Consider the following 18,612-nt stretch of genomic DNA (forward strand, 5'->3'; position numbering starts at 1 on the left):
TGGTCTGGAGGGCCGGGGTAGGGACCAGGTGACCTGTGGGAGACAGACATAGAGGTTTCTTTTAGCAATGTGGGCGAGAATAGGCCACCTGCTAACCTGACTAGCTCAGGGAAGGCTGCATGGCAGGCTTGCAAACTCAGAGACCCAAAGGAAACCCAAAGGGTGGTGTGAAATGAAAACTTTTTAAACATAAAAGCACTTTATGGTGGGTAGTCATGTCCTAGGCCGGTATCTTCCCTGACAAAGGTCAATCTTTACTTTAACTGAGCCTGTCTATTGCCCTTTTTGCATCCACACTAGCATATTTTTGGAATGTGAAAGTAATTTTCCTTTTCTCCGGACCCCTCAAAGCACAGGCACTACTCTTGCAGAGACCACAAATCCCCTCATTGTTATTGGGTTAATTGTTGACTGTTAACTACCCTGTACCCACCTAAGTGAAAGAAGTATGTGCCTATCCTTTTACTTTTTATCCAATCCCAGCGGTCTCCCGGCTTTGCTTTCTACCACCTCCCTAATCTATCGCCAATGGATTTCATGTGACCCACTTACATCTCTTTTGATTGTACTGTATACAACAGGCGCAAACCTGCCATTCTCCAGCATTATCTCAATCTGTTGATATTCTGCTTTCCAGCATTTGTCCACAGTTTGACTCAAACTCACAAAACTTCTTCACAGATTTGACCGTTTCTTAGGTTGACAACAGCGATCTCCCTAAGGCTCCTTTCTTTCTGAGCTGCTGTTTCAAATGGACATGCCTCCAGGTTCTCAACCGCACTCCTCTTCTGTGACTATTCACCGTCCCCCACCGCCCAGGGCCTCTCTGACATCCCTGACCTGCCATTCCAGTGCTTGAGGCGCCTTCCCGCCTCCTCCATGCCCTGAAATTGTCCCCTTCTTGGAGCCTCCAGAATTCCAAGGCCCCTCCCTCCCTCCTGCCCCAGAGGAGATGGTAGGAGATGCCCAGGCCTTGATCCCTGCCCTGCCCCCCAGACCCAAGCCCAGACCCAGCGCCTGCCCTGAGCTGCCTGCTGGGGTCACTGGGGTCTGTGCCCGGCCACTGGGAGGTCAGCCCTGGCTGGAGGAGACCCACACCTGGGAATGGCAGGAGGCAAAGGGCGGCTCAGGAGGGCTGGACCACGCACAGCACAGTCACCCTGCACACGGGCTTCAGGGCCCAGGCGGGCAGGCAGCGCTCCCTGTCCTGCGGCCACCATTGTGCCTGGCTGCCTTGGCCTCAAGGTCTGGTGGGCCTATGGGTCCGAGATGCGTCCGAGAGCGCCCCTAAAACGACACCCCGTCTCCACAGGTCACGTGTTTTACGTTGCAAAACAAACAAGAACAAGCCTCGGTTCCTCTCGGCGACACGCGAAGAGGGTAAGGAACGCACAGGGTGAAGCAGGGAGGTGGGAGCTCGGCCTGCGCCATGCGCCGCGTCACGTGGGCGGGGGGCCCGCATGGCGCCGGCCCGCGCGCCCCCGCGTCCCCACCGGCCGGGCTGCCCGGGTGCGCGCGCCGACGGGGCGGGCGCATGCGCAGGGGGGCGCGCCGCCTCTGCCCCGCGGCGAGGGAGTCTATGGAGAGGCGGCCGCCGCGGCTGCTGAGGCGGAGGCTGAGGCAGCGGCGATGGCGCCCTTCCCCGAAGAGGTGGACGTGTTCACCGCCCCGCACTGGCGGATGAAGCAGCTGGTGGGGCTGTACTGCGACAAGGTAACGGCGTGCGTGCGTGCGTGCGGGGCCGCTTGCTCCGGGCGGCGGGGAGGAGCGGGCCGGTCCCTGGGCGGCCTGGCCTGCGTCGCGCCCGCCGCCCCCGGGCCGCGCCGCCCCCCGTCGCCGGTCGCCGCCTGCGTAGCTGTCAGCGCCGCGCTCGCCGCCCCGCAGCCTCCGACGTGCCCTCGGGGCGGGCGGCAGGGTCCTCCTGGCGGGGGGCGGCTTCCCGCGGCCGCGCCTGCCTCCTGCGCCTGCGCCCGGAGGGAGAGGGGCACCGACCTCCCGGGACTCCGGGTCGGCCCCCTGCGGTGGGCTCCCCCACAGCCCGGGGGAGGGGGGGAGGCCGTTTCCGCCGCTGTCCCGCCTCCCCCATCGCCGCTGCCCCCGCGATCCCCGCGGCCGGTTTGGGGGGGCCCCCCAGTCCCTTTGCAAACACCCATCCATCCATCTTCCGAACCTCGCGCCTGCTTCCTGGCTCCCGGGGAAGCTTCTCCAACAACCCCCCGTTCGTTCGTTGAAGCCCCAGCTTTTCACTGGTTGGATTTGGGAGAAACCCCAGGGCTCTTGGCTTAGGAACTCTTCGTTTGGGGTTATTTTTTCGTGGCCACTTCTGATCGTCCCGGAGGTCTTAACGCCTTATGTGGGTTTTGGAATTCTTGACGCGGGCTCCGGTAAAAGGGGCCTCGGAGAAAGTTGGTTTACCCCGTGAGGACCTTTTCGGACTCTTTTCATGGGCGCAGCCTAGGCTTGAGCGAGCACTTTGGTGTAGGTGGTCCAGGGCCCTTTGCTCATGATTTTAAAACAATAGTCAGAGTCCTCTTTTTTTTGCCAGTTTACATTGGGCAAAGTCCATGTGGATATCCTGAAAACTCCGGGCAGTTGTGTTTCGCGTAGAAATGAACCAGGTGAAACAACAACAACATTTTAAAGTATTGTGTCAGCACAGACACCAGCTCTTGGGAATTGTCAGAAGTTACATAGCGTTAAGCAGAACCACCGTTAAGAGAGGAGTTCTCACAGCCCAGTGAAATGGGTGGGAGGACGCCAGGGTGTTCATTGCTAGGCCACACTCAAAACCAGCCCCTTAAAGGGCACCCACAACCATCCTTCCCTTCCCTTCATTTTGAAAATTAAAAAAAAACAAAACAGCTCTAGCCGGTTTGGCTCAGTGGGTAGAGCGTCAGCCTGCGGACTGGAGGGTCCCGGGTTTGATTCCGGGTCAAGGGCACATGCCTGGGTTGTGGGCTCGATCCCCAGTAGGGGGGGCGTGCAGGAGGCAGCCTGTCAATGATTCTCATCATTGATGTTTCTCTTTATCCTCCCTATCTCTCTAAAATCAATAAAAAAATATATATATATTAAAAAATAAATAAAACAAAACAAAAAACCCTGCTTCAGATCTAGGTTTCAACACCAAGGTATTCTAGGACAGTGCTTGTCAACCTTGGCTGCGTGTGAGGGCCGCCCCAAAAGCTTGTTCACCATTCTGATGCCTGCACCAGTAAAATCAGGATCTCGGAGGGTGGGCCCCAGGCACCAGCTGTACAGTCATGTGCACGCCGTGACTTCCGTGTAGGAGGAACCGCACCTACTACCTTGGCCCCGTGAGATTATAATGTAACCGAAAAATTCCTGTGGCCCAGTGACATTGCAGCCTTTGTCCCCAGCGCCTTACTCACGCGTTTGTGGTGATGCTGCTGGGGACAGACCTATGGCCCTGCCAGTTGAGGGAAAGTATAGCACGTGAAATTCTGCGCAGTACGGGGTACTTGATAATAATAAACGACTCTTGCTGTTTTTTGTATTTATTATACTATACTTTTTATCGGTGCTTTTTTTTTTTTTTTTTTTTGAGTGTACTTTTTCTGCTTATAAAACAAGTTTGCTGTACGCCATGTCACGGCACATCTCTTGACTGCATTATTGTCTCTTGTGCTTGATTTAATCTTATGTTTTGCACGGTAACATGCTGTACAGGTTTGTAGCCTAGGAGCAATAGGCTATATACCATGTAGCCGAGGTGTCTAGTAGGCTATATTAGATAGTAACTAGCTTGATGTTCCCACAACAATGAAGTCGCTTAACGATGAAGTTCTCGGAATGTAGCCCAATCGTTAAGGGGCACATGACTCCTAGGTGAGTCCAGTGTGCAGCCAAGGGTGAGAACTACTGCTTATCCAGGAGAAGCATCAAGAATGGGTTAGCCGTTAGTTAAGCTGAGTAACCCCTGGTTTTCTGAGTTAGCTTACTTAGTGTTTTTAGCTTCTCTGACAGCATCCTTTAATGGCAGCAAAGAAAAAAATGGGGAGGTTTTTTACTTTCTCAAAATCAGAAAGGAAAAGTTAGTGAGGACTGATGGATTCTGAAGTGTTCTCCATTTTAGATTTGGGGAGATGTAGTCCAGGGATCACCAGAAATGGTTATGAAAATTTTTGTGCCCGTGTACATTTCCCTAGGAGGTTTGTGGCCTTCATTGGATTTCTAAATGCTTGCTACTCTACTAAAATAATTAGGAATCCCAAATTTATTTAATTATATACTAGACTAACCAACCTTATTTAAAAATTTTAAAAAGTTAATCACTAGTTTTGTATGTCATTGCCTGGTGATTGAGAGCACTAGAACAAATTTGGAAAATACAGTGCCATTTCTAAAAACAGTATTTGAGTCAAATAAGATTATTTTTAGTTAAATGTTCCGCTTGAAATAACTAAAAAGCATTTTCTTTTTTGTTAATCCTGACCCAAGGATATTATTTCCATTGATTTTTAGAGAGAGTGGAAGGGAGAGGGAAACACTGAGAGAGACATTGATGTGAGAGAGACACATAGATTGGTTGCCTCCTGCACACGCCCGGGGCCAGGGATCAAGCCTGCAACTGAGGTACAAGGTACAGAATCAAACCTGCGACCCTTCAGTCCGCAGGCCAATGCTCTATCTACTGAGCCAAACTGGCTACGGTGGAATAATTTTCAATTTGATATAGCATAAGTGAAAATCATCACCAATTCCGAACTAATTACAGGTAGTTAATGAGATTTAGTCATCAAGAAGATGAATAGTCCGATTTTCTGACCTGTGGATCAGAGACCAAGGTGATTTGGGGATGGGGAGGGAAGGCTACATAAGAATTCTACATCCGGATTTCTTCTTGATGCTAATAGTTAATGGAACTCTCCTAGCACGTTTTTTGGGGAACTATCTTGGAAAAAATAAGTTTTTTATAATGGCTGAATAGACTATTTGTTTTTACTCATTTGCAAACCCAAGTTTTGCCTTCACCATCTTTTGGTTTCATAGACCAGGGATATCCAACCCAAACAGCCTACATTAAAACTTTACAAAATGAGAACTAGTTTTTATACTCAAACTAAAAAGATACAAGCATGTTATTTCACTGTATTCTAAATGTTGACTCTGCCCAGTAATTATAAAGAAGCAGCTGGGACTTGTAGGCCTAGGTTAGCTAGACCAAGTTTATATAAGCATCTAGTAATAGATCCAAATGAAAACCCAAGTCAGGATCATGATTCCTAGTTTAATTTTCTGTGTATGAAATCAGAGTAGTTTCTGGAAAAAAAATTTGGTAACAGTTTTTTATGAAATCTTTTTGCTAATTTACTGACCTTCCCAGTTGGGATAATTTTAGTGAACATTTGCATCAACTGACATTCTTTTTCTAGTTTACTCCAATTCTTCAGTCTTTCCTCTAATCCTCAGAATTTAACAACATTAATTCTGCCAGTGAGCATTGAGTTTCTTCTGTCATTTGGCTGTATAGTAACTTGTGTTGGCGATGAGGTCCCAATTCTTAAGGAATTTACACTCAAACCCTTATGGTAGGATGGAAATCCAAATGCACTATAGTGGGAGCCCAGAGGTGTATGGTCAGCTGTACATTAAAGTGTTGGGACTGGTCTTAGGAGTCTCTTCAGACTGGTTTCTGAGAACAAAGTAGGCGGTGGTTGTAGGTTGTGCATGGTACGGAGATTCCCAGGCTTACACGTAAGCCAGTTATAAAAAATTCAAGTGGTGGAGGCTTTATGGAATGCCCAAGTTTTTCAGGTATGAACATTAAAAGTGTCATCTACTTTATCATTTTATAAAGAAAGGACATTTTATGACCAAAGCAACTAAGGAGAAAGTAAGCTCAGAATAATTTGAACAGATTATTTTTTTAAGTTAAACGAATATAGCTTTATGAAGAATTCCTTTAGTTTTCCTTGTTTTTCTATTTCTTTGCATACCTCTAAAAACTTATTGACTGGCATTGAGAAGATTGGTTTATTTGAGAGAATGTTGAATTGAGAGCTAGGAGAGGAAGGAAAAGGGTATTCAATGAGTTCTTACTACATGCTTATGTTATTTCCTTAAATCCTCACAAGAGCTCTGTGAGACAAGTATTATCCCTCATTTAAAGATGAAGAAATGGACTTAGTGGTTAAGTAACTTACCCAACTCACTCAACTAGTAATTAGGGGAGCCTGTATTTTAATCTTAGGATTTTTCTCCCTTCTGAAGCCCATGTTTTTTGCATTACCTTATTGGTTCTGCTGTTTATTACTAGCTGTATGGTTTTATGCAAAACATTTTCCTAGTGAACAGTAGTTTTGTTTTGTTTTTCTATTTGTAGAGTTAGTTTGACCAGAGGTAGTTGGGTTTCTTCATTATGTGTAAATCTCCCTTGACTAAAAGACAGCATTGTATGGCTGAGTAGACAAAAAAGTAAAACCTTATTTGGGGTAATAATAGTGTTTGGGTTTTGTTATGCTATTTTTGAACTTACTATCTAGTATTTAAGTGACACACAACTTTTCAAATCAATTTGAAGCCAGGCTCTTAAGATTTTAGGTTGTAGAGTGCCTGAAACAGAGTCAGCTCTCAATTTTTAAAATATGGGAGATATCATGTTACCTGTTATTACTATTTGTTGATTTAGGTGTATTGTGTTCTACATAGGTTCTTTGTTGAATTTGCTAGGCATCAGTATACAAGTTTATGGGTCACTTGGGAACTTTTATAGCCTATTTTAGAACATTAAAGGCCCAGTGCACGAAATTCGTGCATGGGTGGGGGGGGGGGGGTTGGTGTGTCCCTCAGCCCAGCCTGCACCCTCTCCAATCTGGGACCCCTCAGGGGATGTCTGACTGCCTGTTTAGGCCCGATCCTAAACAATCCAGGACTGCTGGCTCCCAACTGCTTGCCTGCCTGCCCCAACTGCTTCTGCCTGCCAGCCTGATCACCCCCTAACCACTCCCCTGCCAGCCTGTTTGCCCCTAACTGCCCTCCCCTGCAGCCTGGTCACCCCTAACTGCCCTCCCCTGCAGGCCTGGTCCCCCCAACTGCCCTTCCTTGCAGGCCCGGTTGCCCCCAACTTCCCTCCTCTGCCGGGCTGGTCACCCCTAACTGCCCTCCCCTGCAGGCTTGATTGCCCCCAACTGCCCTTCCTTGCAGGCCTGGTCTCTTCCAACTGCCATCCCCTGCTGGCCTGATCGCCCACAACTGCCCTCCCTTGCAGGCCTGGTCCCTCCCAACTTCCCTCCCCTGCTGGCCATCTTGTGGTGGCCATCTTGTGTCCACATGGGGGCAGGATCTTTGACCACATGGAGGCAGCCATCTTGTGTGTTGGAGTGATGGTCAGTTTGCATATTACTCTTTTATTAGATAGGATAGAGGCCTGGTGCATGGGTGGGGGCCAGCTGGTTTGCCTTGAAGGGTGTCCCAGATCAGGGTGGGGGTTTCCTTGGGGTATGGGGCGGCCTGGGTGAGGGGCCTGTGGTGGTTTGCAGGCCGGCCACGCCCCCAAGCAACCCAAGCGGAGACCCTGGTATCTGGGATTTATTTATCTTCTATAATTGAAACTTTGTAGCCTTGAGCAGAGGCCTGGGCTGGCCAGGAAGCTTGGCTTCCTCCATCACCGGGGGAACCCAAGCCTCCTGTTCGCTTCGTGGCCGCAGCCATTTTTGTTGGGATTTATTTATCTTTTGTAATTGAAACTTTGTAGACTTGAGAGGAGGCCTGGGCTGGCCAGGGTGTGTAGGAAGCTTGGCTTCCTCCATTGCTGGGGAAACCCAAGCCTCCTACTCGCTCTGTGGCTGCAGCCATCTTGGCTGAATTAATTTGCATACTCGTTCCTGATTGGCTGGTGGGTGTGGCTTGTGGGTGTAGTGAAATGATGGTTAATTTGCATATTACTCTTTTATTAGATAGGATTGTTTTTCAAGGTGTATCCTATGACCCATTTGTGGGTCATTAAATCAATTTTGTGGGTCAGAAACAGCATTAAAAAGTGAAATGGAAAAGTAAATATTAGAGTACATCACAAGTTAGGGAATATTGTTTGCTGAAATTTTTTGAAATGTTTGTGATGTGTGTGTGTCTAGATTGCAGTGTATTTCATACTAAGGATAATAATTAAACATATTTTAAAAACACTACTTTAGAGCAGCATTTCTCAACTGTAGCATTATTGACATTTTGGGACAGATGATTCTTTGTTGTAGGATGTTTAGCCCTATCCCAGACTTTTACCCACTAGAGGTCAGTATCACTTCTGCAGCGGTGACAGTCCAGAAATGTCTCTGGGCTTTGCCTGTTAGCTCCTGGGAGGCAAAGTCAACTCCCTAGGGAGAAATTTTGCTTTAGAGCTGGCATTCCTATTGGATCTGAAAAGATAACTTTATGATTGGGACTAACATTATATCTTGTGGAAAGAACATAGATTTTAGTGTAATAGAGATTTATCTCTGTTTTGTTGTCTACTACCTGTCTGGTTTGGGTTAAGTTATTTTCTCCGAGCCTCAGGTTTTTCACTTATAAAATGGGAAATAGAACTTTCTATAATTGTTGTAAGATAATATCTAAAAATACTTTGTATAATATTTACACAGCATAGGCCTCAATATGTCCCAGATGTTATTAGTGTGTGGGTTATTTTTTTTCTCAATCAAACCTATATGTTTGAATAACTTTACAGAGGCAAAAAAAAATTTAAAAAACAACTCATAAACAGATTTTATAAAAGTTAAGTAGTTTATTTTCTGGTTATTTTTTTGAGTGCTAAATTTACTGACTTTAAAACAGTTTTCAAACAGTTATTTTTAAGTGGAGAAAAACTAACTTGGGTAGTTTCAATAATAGTTTTGAACTAACTATAGAAATAACAGAAAAGCCCAAGTAAGGCTTACATATGTTACAGTCTGTGTTCTTTAAATATATTATTAAATTTCACAAGAACCCTATATGGTAGTTAATATTATTAGCCTTATTTTACAGATGAAGAAACCAAGGCCCAGAGCAGTTTGATGGCTTTTGCTGACAGAGGTGGATTCATACCTAAGCAATCTGGCTCCAGAGCCAGCACTTTTAACCACTATGCTGGATTGACTCCACATATAATATAGAGTCCTTTTATATATGTGATTTGGTTTCAATCTGATCCTGCACCTGGGCAGTTGGTCTTTAAATTTGAAAGATTTTCTAATAGGTCAATGAGAATATATGCAGAATTCCTGCATGTCTTTTAAGACAGTGGTCGTCTATCAACAGTACAATGATTGAAATTTCTTTTGAGAGCCAAATTTTTTAAACTTTAACTATATAGGTAGGTACATTGTTATTAACTTAATTAGGGTACTCCTAAGCTGGCCTTTGCTAAAAACTCAAGGGGCCAAAGAGCCGCATGTGACTCACGAGCCGCAGTTTGCTGACCACTGTTTTAAGATATTACTTTCCTTAACTCAGATGAGGACTTTTTTCCCCCCCCTTAATTGAGTTGAGAGAGGGGAATGCTGTGGGGAGTAGGGGAGCGAAAGAGAAACATTGATTTGTTGTTCCACTTATTTATGCTTTCATTGGTTGAATCTTGTATGTGCCCTGACCTGGGATCGAACCCACAACCTTGGCATATTAGGATGACACTCTAACCAAGGAAACTACCTGGCCAGGGCCTAGGACATTTTCCTTTAAATTGATTTTAGAGAGAAAGAGAGAGGGAGAGATAGAAACTCAACAATGAGAATCATTGATTGGCTGCCTTCTGCATGCCCCCCACTGGGGATCAAGCAGGCAACCCAGGCATGTGCCCTGCCCAAGAATTGAACTGTGACCTCTTGGTTCTTAGGTCGACGCTCAACCACTGAGCCACACCCGTGGGGCAGTTTTTACTTTTTTTGCCATGCTTTTGTTCTTGTTTTTAAAAAATTTATAGCCATTTTTAATGCTTTCTTTTGATTTATCTCTTATTTCTACTAACTTATTTTAAATAAAAAAAAAATAAAGTGGCACATGATAGTATTTGCTGAAATTAGACACTAGTGAATTTTGTTGTCATCTTATGCAACATTTCTTGGGATAAAAGTCTGCATTTGTTTTTGTGTGGCTCAGTAGGTAACATTTGAAAAAATTAAAATAATATTTTAGGATGTGAAAATTATATGAAAATCAAATTAAGTCCATAAATTTCTTTTGGAATAAAGCCACACTCATTTGTATGACTATTTTTGTGTAACAACAGCTGAATTGCTTTGCAAAACTTTAAATATTTACTGCTTGGCTCTTCACAAAAAAAGTTGCCAACCCCTTTTCTAGATAATTTACTTACTTATTGTGGTTACTATTCATTGTCTTATTTCCCTTCACTTACAATATAGAATGTAATCCCTATTATGGCAGAGATGTCGTTTTGTGTTAACTGAGGTATCCCAAGTGTCAGAAATAGTAGCTGGCTCATGGTAGCTGCTCATTAAATGTCTGAATAGAGTAAAAAAATGCATGGATTTATAAAGTTGAATGATTAACTTTCAAAATGATGATAGCTAACATTTACTAAGCACTAATTCATTTTAGTCTCACAGGGACCTTGTGAAGTATACGTGTCATTATTATTGCCATTTAACACCAAAACGACACTAAGACATGGAGGGAGAAAATTAACTTACTTACTTACACAGCTAAATAAATGGTAGAACTGGGATCCGATCTTAGACTGACCATAGGTCTGGTTTTCTATAAATGACTTAATACCTCATCCATACTTCCTTTTACAGAAGCTAAATTAATTCTCGTGTATAGGAGTATCTGTATTTAGCATATGTATAGACTAATGGAATTTTGGGTTTGGCGGGAATCTAGTCTAATCCCTTTTATTTAAAGAAACTGTAAATTTAATCAAGTAAGTTAACCAAGTATAAGAGCTATTTTGCTATGTACAAACTAAATAATGCATTTCAATATTTATTGGTGCATATTTACGTGTATTTATTATGCCTTTCTTTTTAAATTTTTATTCAGCTTTCTAAAACCAACTTTTCCAACAACAATGATTTCCGTGCTCTTCTGCAGTCTCTGTATGCTACTTTTAAGGAGTTCAAAATGCATGAGCAGATTGAAAATGAATACATTATTGGTTTGCTTCAACAACGCAGCCAGACCATTTATAATGTACATTCTGACAATAAACTCTCTGAGATGCTTAGCCTCTTTGAAAAGGGACTGAAGAATGTTAAGGTGAGTTGTAAAAATGGCTTTTTTATTATCACAACTTGTGTCATCTTCTGCTATGTCATTGGTAAAACTTGTTAGCATTTTATAGAAAATGATGTTATGTTACAGAATAAAAATTTTGACACTTGTTAATAACTGTAAAGAAGACTTTACTCAGGGTTATTGTAGTCGGTTTCAACTCTGAATATAAAAGGAACAAGTGGGCATTTATAGCTAAAAGCAGAGTTGGGGCAGGAAAATGTATAAAGTTTTAAGAGAATAATACATTGGTAGAATATTAGGAAGCAGTTGAATACATTAGTTGAAAAAAGAAGAGATTAGCGAGAACTCCAAAGGGATAAAATATGCCTACATTTTGAAAGTCCATTATTTTACAAATTTTCCACATTTTAAGTTTAGTGGGCTGATATAGAAGTGATAGATAAGTCACAGGGAGATGTGATCTTAATTCATATGAGGAAGAACTTTTTAGCAATTGTCTGGACTTAAAATAATTCACTGTAGTGAAAAATGTAGTGAACTCTCCTTGCCTTTAGAAGTTGATACCTTGTCTTTGGAACTGTATATGGTCTTCTGTAGGATAATGTAACATTATTTTGAATTGCTTAGTGGAAGATACACTAGATGACTTTATTCAAACTTTTTCATCTCCTGGAACACATAAACTAATTACTAAAATTCTGTGGCACACCAAAAAAAATACAAAATAGGTATAAGTTTGATTCATTCATACTGGATGGCTCTTATTTGTGTTGGCTATTGTTATTAGTGCCTCTGACTAGTCAAGTATTGCATGGTTTAAAAATTCTTGGGGCACACCAGTTGAAAATCACTGTCTTAAAGGGATTCTGTAATGGCAAGAATCCCGCAGGCTCCTATGGACTACTTGGAGATATATTAAGAAAATTGACACAGAAATTATATAAATATATACATTAGAAATCAATAGAAGTTTTGAGCAAATGCTTGCTATTTTTAGACCTTTTATGACATTTAAAAAAAGAAATATGAGATCCCATTACTAAAGGAATTCAAGGTTCAAGATGGCCTTAAGACATCTTTTATACTAAGAAAGTACAGAGACCACTTTGCTATTTGTTTGTGGGTTTTTTTTTTAAAGGTTTTATGTTGCATTTTAAACTGACTTCTTAGGACCAGGTACAGTGGAAATAATGAAGCAGAATTTTTACAGAATGCTTATTTTGTTTGTTTCTAGAATGAATATGAGCAGTTAAATTATGAGAAACAGCTGAAAGAGAGATTGGAGGCATTTACAAGAGATTTTCTTCCTCATATGAAAGAGGAAGAGGAGGTAAGCATAATTTTTCCTCCTTGTGATTTTGATTTATACATTTTTTAAAATGTTATTTTGGGCTTGTTCTACCTCTTAGAGCGCGCGCATGCCTTTTCTTCCTCCTTTTCTTCACCCAGGGGTGTTACCTTTGCCTTTCCCTCTCCTAAGCTCCTAGGACCCTTATTCTGCCTCTATAACTTGTTTCCTGAGCTTACGCATTTCTGCTGGCTCACTTCTGTTACTTCTGTGACTTTCCAAATAAACTTTCTCTTATATTTTGAAAGATAAATGAATAAATAAATAAATAAATAAATAAATAAATAAATAAAAAAAATGTTATTTTGCCTTTGATTCTTCAAAATAATACATAGGAAGATAAGCCTCCAGTTTACTTTCAGAAATGAAGAGAAAAAGGCAGTCTTTTTTTTCAAAACCTCAGAAAGGTTGTTGCTTTTCATTGAATGAATTATTTAATTTATTTATTCAATATTTATTTTCTTATTATGAAGATGGCACTATATTGAATGTTCATAACTTTTTTTGTCACCTAATGCAGTGGTCGGCAAACCGCGGCTCGCGAGCCACATGCGGCTCTTTGGCCCCTTGAGTGTGGCTCTTCCACAAAATACCACTGCCTGGGCGAGTCTATTTTGAAGAAATGACGTTAGAAGAAGTTTAAGTTTAAAAAATGTGGCTCTCAAAAGAAATTTCAGTCGTTGTACTGTTGATATTTGGCTCTGTTGACTAATGAGTTTGCCGACCACTGCCCTAATGCATTTTCAGAACCTTTAGAGGATGCTTTAAACTTCTCCTGTATTTCCAGGCTAATAAAGAATTTTTAGTGCTCTTTTTTTAGTAGTGGATTTTAGTAATTAAAAGATGGTGTTAAACTTCAATCTTATGCCTAGTATACATGTATTAGGATATCACTGAACGGAAGAGCAAAATATTTTCTCATTCTCTTCTTTCTCTGAAGTGGGATGGGCACACTTCTTTGAGCACACCCTCGCCCCCCTTTCCTTAGGCGTGTGCTTTGCTTCTTCTAGCCTAAGCTGGAAGGGTCCTGACGAGCCTGCACCCAGGGAAGCACTGGGCGGTGGCAGCTGGTTCTGGGCTTACCCCCAGATCCTGTCTCCAGGGGCCCTTCCTTTGCCTCACTGTTTCAAGCTTTGATAAACTTACTCTCACTTAAAAAAAAACACAACAAAACAAAACAATAAAAAACTAAAGTGGGATGAATATCAGGGTAAGGAATAGAGAAAATATTTGATAAAGAACTGCTGTAAATCAGTTATTACTTCACTTTATACTCAGATTGGTATTTTAAAAAACCCACACAAAATACTTTTAAGCCCTTTCTAGACCAGTTAGATCAGGTGGGATGTCGGTAGGAGTATATTTAAAAGGTTCCCCAAATTATCATCATAAGCAACCAGCATTTGAAACCAGAGTTACTAGAGCAGTGTTTTTTAACCTGTGATGCACATCAAAATTATCTGTAGAACCATAAAAAAAAAAAAACCCTCCATCTCTAAAGGTTCTAACTGTATAAATGAGCAGTTGGGACTAAGCATCTATTTTGAAGAAGAAATCTAGGTAATGTTGAATGGTTGAAAGTCTCAGTAGAGCTGGGCCCCATTCTCCTAGGATTTAGAGACCTGTTTGGGTGGGTAGAGGCCAGTTACTGTATTAGCAGAAGGCAGTTAACTGACCTAACTGTCTAACTCTAGAGAAGAGTGAAGAGGGTTGGATAAGCTCTGTACAGGAAGACCTCATTCTGATGATTTGAAATTGTTTAGGGATTGACTTAGCCAGAGAATTCATAGAGAGAAGGATCTTTTTGCTAATATTCTTCTCTATAATTTTTGGATAAACTAACTTGGTGGTAACAGCTAAAATTTTTATCTCTTTGAAATAGATGCTCATAATACTATGGCCATTGATAATTTAAAAGGTGTAGAGTAAAATAAAATAAGCATCTTTCCTTATGACTATTTTGTTTAGGTTTTTCAGCCCATGTTAATGGAATATTTTACCTATGAAGAGCTTAAGGATATTAAAAAGAAAGTGATTGCACAACATTGCTCTCAAAAGGATACCGCAGAACTCCTTAGAGGTCTTAGCCTGTGGAATCAAGCTGAGGAGCGACAGAAGTTTTTCAAATATTCTGTGGATGAAAAGTCAGATAAAGGTGAGATTCATCTGTAGATAGCAAGTGATTTATTAGTTTCAAGACCATTTGCTTTTGTTGATATGAACTTTAGATTTTGTTTGAGGAATAATTTAAGTCATTTAATTTCAAGTATAAATTTAATTGAAGACATTAGTTTCTATCTTAGAACTTAGTGTTGTTTGATAATTTAGCATCTCATATACTTGGGCCACATGAATGTTGTATTTCTTAAAGGGATTGATATATACATAAACTAATAATAATTGGCCTATCAAAATTATTGAAAACTACCATATACAGAGCACTTTTGCAGTATCATCCAAAGATTTGTATTGATTTCAGAGAGGAAGGGAGAGGGAGAGAGAGAGAGAAACATCAATGATGAGAGAGAATCATTGATTGGCTGCCTCTTGCCCCACACCGGGGATCGAGCCTGCAACCTGGGCATGTGTCCTGACTGGGTTCGAGGCAGCCTTTCAGTGCATAGGACAACACCCAACTCACTAAGCCACACCAGCCAGGGCAAAATATGCCTACTTTTTCTTAGACTACTTCCTCCTTTTTATTTTTATTTGTCTTTGATAGCTTTGCCATTTAAAACATCGTTTTAAAAAATTGGCATCCTTAGGTTAGTAAAAATTCCTTTGATTCTTCTAGATAGGCAGTAGCAGTGACATTTCTGTTAAAATAGAATAAAATTTTTTTGAAATTGTTCCTTTTCTGTTATTTTTATTTAACAAAGTAGGTGAGATGCATGTTGAAACAAAAATGTTTTTGTAGGTTAGCTATAATTAAACCTATAAAGCTTGTGTGCTTCACTCTGAAATTCAACTTGGGCCTTAAACACCAAGCCAAGACCTGTTGTGTCTGGTTTAATTGTAGTATATAACATGGGATTTAAAAGCATCACACTTATTACATTTAATTTTCCCACTCCTTCAAAGCAAATTATAGCTGCATTATTTTAAAAATATTTGTTACTTAAAAAGAGTTGGGTGTAAGTAATTTGTTCATAGCATTACAATATTTTTGTGAAGACAAATCATACAAAATCCTCAAATTCTTCCTAGTACTTCAACAATGAATCTTTTATATTTTATATTCCTTATTGTATACCTAATTTGCTCCCCCCCCCCGAAAATTGCTACTGAATTAATATTATAGGAAATTAGACATCCAATGACTAATTTCTACAATAGTTGCTGACAAAAGATTCCTGATAAATGTATGTCAGCATTAGAAATACTTACTATATTGTCTCAACTGGCTCATAAATATAGACATATAAGTATATTAGGGTATTATTTATAGGTTAAAGAATTCAGATTCCACAGACTCTTATATGAAATGTGAAAAGAGGGGAAACTCGGAAGATACTCACAGGAGTCATAATGCATGAATGGAAAATGTTATGAGATTTGTGTGTGTCATTAAAAATGCCTAGGAGATCTCATAATCTAGTTGACTCCACACTTGTTGATTTAAAGCTGTATAACCTGTTGGATTTCTTTTTCAAATGATGCTGCTTATGCTACAAAGTGAGTATTGTTTTTTCTGTGACGAGTTTGTAAGAGGAAGTCGATTCTGTGTTTGCTATTGTAGCTCCCACTGATGAAGTATGATTTGAGCCATGATAGTTTAACCCTACGGATTCTTAACAAGTTTAACATCCCTATGTTACCTCTAATCCATGTTACTTCCTTTTCACATCTTGCAAGCAGGAAGGAGTGGACTTTAGGCACTTGATTTTATTTATAGAAATGTGATTGTAATTTCTTATTGCATTTACTCTTATATCATCTAATGGTAAAGCTTTCTTTTTTATTTCAGAAGCAGAGGTGTCAGAACGATCCACAGGTATAAACCATCTTCCTCCTGAGGTAATGCTGTCAATTTTCAGTTATCTTAATCCTCAAGAATTATGTCGATGCAGTCAAGTAAGCACCAAATGGTCTCAGCTGGCGAAGACTGGATCGCTTTGGAAGCATCTTTACCCTGTTCATTGGGCCAGAGGTAGGTAAATGGGACTTTTAGTTTGTTTAAAAATATTTTAGTCTGGTGTTTTGTTTGTTTGTTTGTTTTTTAAAAGAAATACTCATAGACATTAATAAGTAAGGCCAGTGAGGTTAATACTCATCTAGAAATTATTGGGAAACTGAGAGGTTAAGTAAAAAGTAGATGTCATAGTTGGATTGTGTTCTTTGTATGCATTTTAGAGTGAGTTATGTGATGTGTGCCATTTCCTTTAAAATAATCAGGAGAAAATTGTTGGGGAGAGAATGCAAAATAATTGTCAAAATGTTGGTCATTGTTGAAGATAGGTGATGAGTACATGGGTATTCATTGTGCTACTTTTTTAATGCAATTTCTTCCTATTTTTAAATTATTTTTGGAATTTTCCATAACAAAAAGTTAGAAATCAAGTTGAGAGGATGTCAGAACAGCTTTAAATAATTAGATTGTTTGTGTATTTAAGAAATACAGGATGAATTAAATTAAATATAAAGATGAGATGCTATATGGCTGCCTTTTGGTAGTAGCTCAAAATAACTGAATCTGTTTTTGTCTCCAGCATATTTTTTGATTTTTTTGTGTGATTAGTAATGCCTCATTCAGTAAATTAAAAATTTATATTAATTCATGTGTTAAGTTACTTTTTTACATGTGAACAATTAAAGAAAATTTCTTTTCATGAGCATATAATGCAGTCATGGGATAAATACAGCTACTATTGCATGTAATTTTTTTGTCACTGAATTAAAATAATTTCTAGATGAGTATTAACCTCAAAATTCACATTAAATTATTCTTAGTTTCCTGTAATTTGTCACTTTGACATGGAAATATATATTTCTCACGTAATTAAATTATGAATATGATTTTAGTAAGTTTTATATTGAACATTTTTTGAGTAGTGGGTGGGCTTGTATGATCCAAATGATCTAGATTTACTATTTTTTAAGTGGAATAATTTTTTCTATTAGTTGTAGTATAATGAAAGTCAAGCAAGACAAATATGGATGTTTTAAATGCTTTTTTTGCTTAGCTATGTTTTTAATTATGAATAATTATTGGGAATTAATATATAATGTAGGTACTGTTTAATAAAAAGATCGAATGTGATGATGCTATGCTAGACTTCTGTGAAGTTAAGTGGATATTAATGTTTCTTTTGTTTTTTTCTGTTTCAATATGCTTAAAAAGTTCCAATAGAAATGGTTTTTATGCATTTATAGTATTTGTTTCCAGTAGTTCTCACTCAGAATTGATTTTACCCTCCTTGAGGGACATTTTGGTATGTCTGTGGAGACATTTTTGTTTGTCCAGTCTGGGGGAATTTACATACTGGTCTTCAGTGGATGGAGGCCAGGGTTGCTGCTAAACACCCTACAATGTGTAGAACAGACCCCCACAACCAAGAATTCCCTAGCCCAGAATATCAGTAGTGTCGAGGTTGAGAAACCCTAATTTAGATGTAATGTGGGGAGTTCAGTAAATTAATTATGCGTTGTCTCTCACTTCACAATCATGTAGTTTAAATGCAGTATATTCTCCAGGATCTTTAAATTTATGGCTTACTTTACCTTAATCTGACCCGTTTACTTCAGTTCCTACCTCCTTCTGAATTGCTGACTAATCCACTACTCAGCAGAAAGTCTTGCTTCCTTTTGTGTATTAGCTGTCATTATAATGGAGATATTGCCAGAGCCAGTGTGAAGCCTCCATAGGGGAAAAAGTTAGGTGGTTTTCAGTGATTTCTAAAATTGCCAGTAAGATTATTGATAATTATTTTTCATTGTTCTCTTTAGCATGTCTGAAATCGAATTCTTTGCTTATTTAAGTGTAATTTTTTTAACCATAATTGAATATTTCCAACAATAGCTGGCCCATTGCCTAGGGCTCATGTGTGTGCAGAGATTTTTGTTAT

General features: G+C 40.3%; 1 protein-coding gene across 1 annotated transcript in view; it reads left to right on the forward strand.

The window, feature by feature from the left end:
* Nucleotides 1-1,538: 1,538 nt before the first annotated feature.
* The window catches only part of FBXL5 (F-box and leucine rich repeat protein 5), a 32,194-nt gene continuing 15,120 nt past the window's right edge, over nucleotides 1,539-18,612 (forward strand). The window contains exons 1-5 of the mRNA XM_079793110.1: nucleotides 1,539-1,713; nucleotides 11,005-11,220; nucleotides 12,434-12,529; nucleotides 14,516-14,702; nucleotides 16,515-16,697. Coding sequence (XP_079649236.1) covers nucleotides 1,630-1,713; nucleotides 11,005-11,220; nucleotides 12,434-12,529; nucleotides 14,516-14,702; nucleotides 16,515-16,697 — 766 coding nt within the window. The 5' untranslated portion in view covers nucleotides 1,539-1,629. The remainder of the gene's footprint in view (nucleotides 1,714-11,004; nucleotides 11,221-12,433; nucleotides 12,530-14,515; nucleotides 14,703-16,514; nucleotides 16,698-18,612) is intronic.

Source organism: Cnephaeus nilssonii (assembly GCF_951640355.1).
Source record: "Cnephaeus nilssonii genome assembly, chromosome: 1".
Classification (NCBI taxonomy): Eukaryota; Metazoa; Chordata; class Mammalia; order Chiroptera; family Vespertilionidae; genus Cnephaeus; species Cnephaeus nilssonii.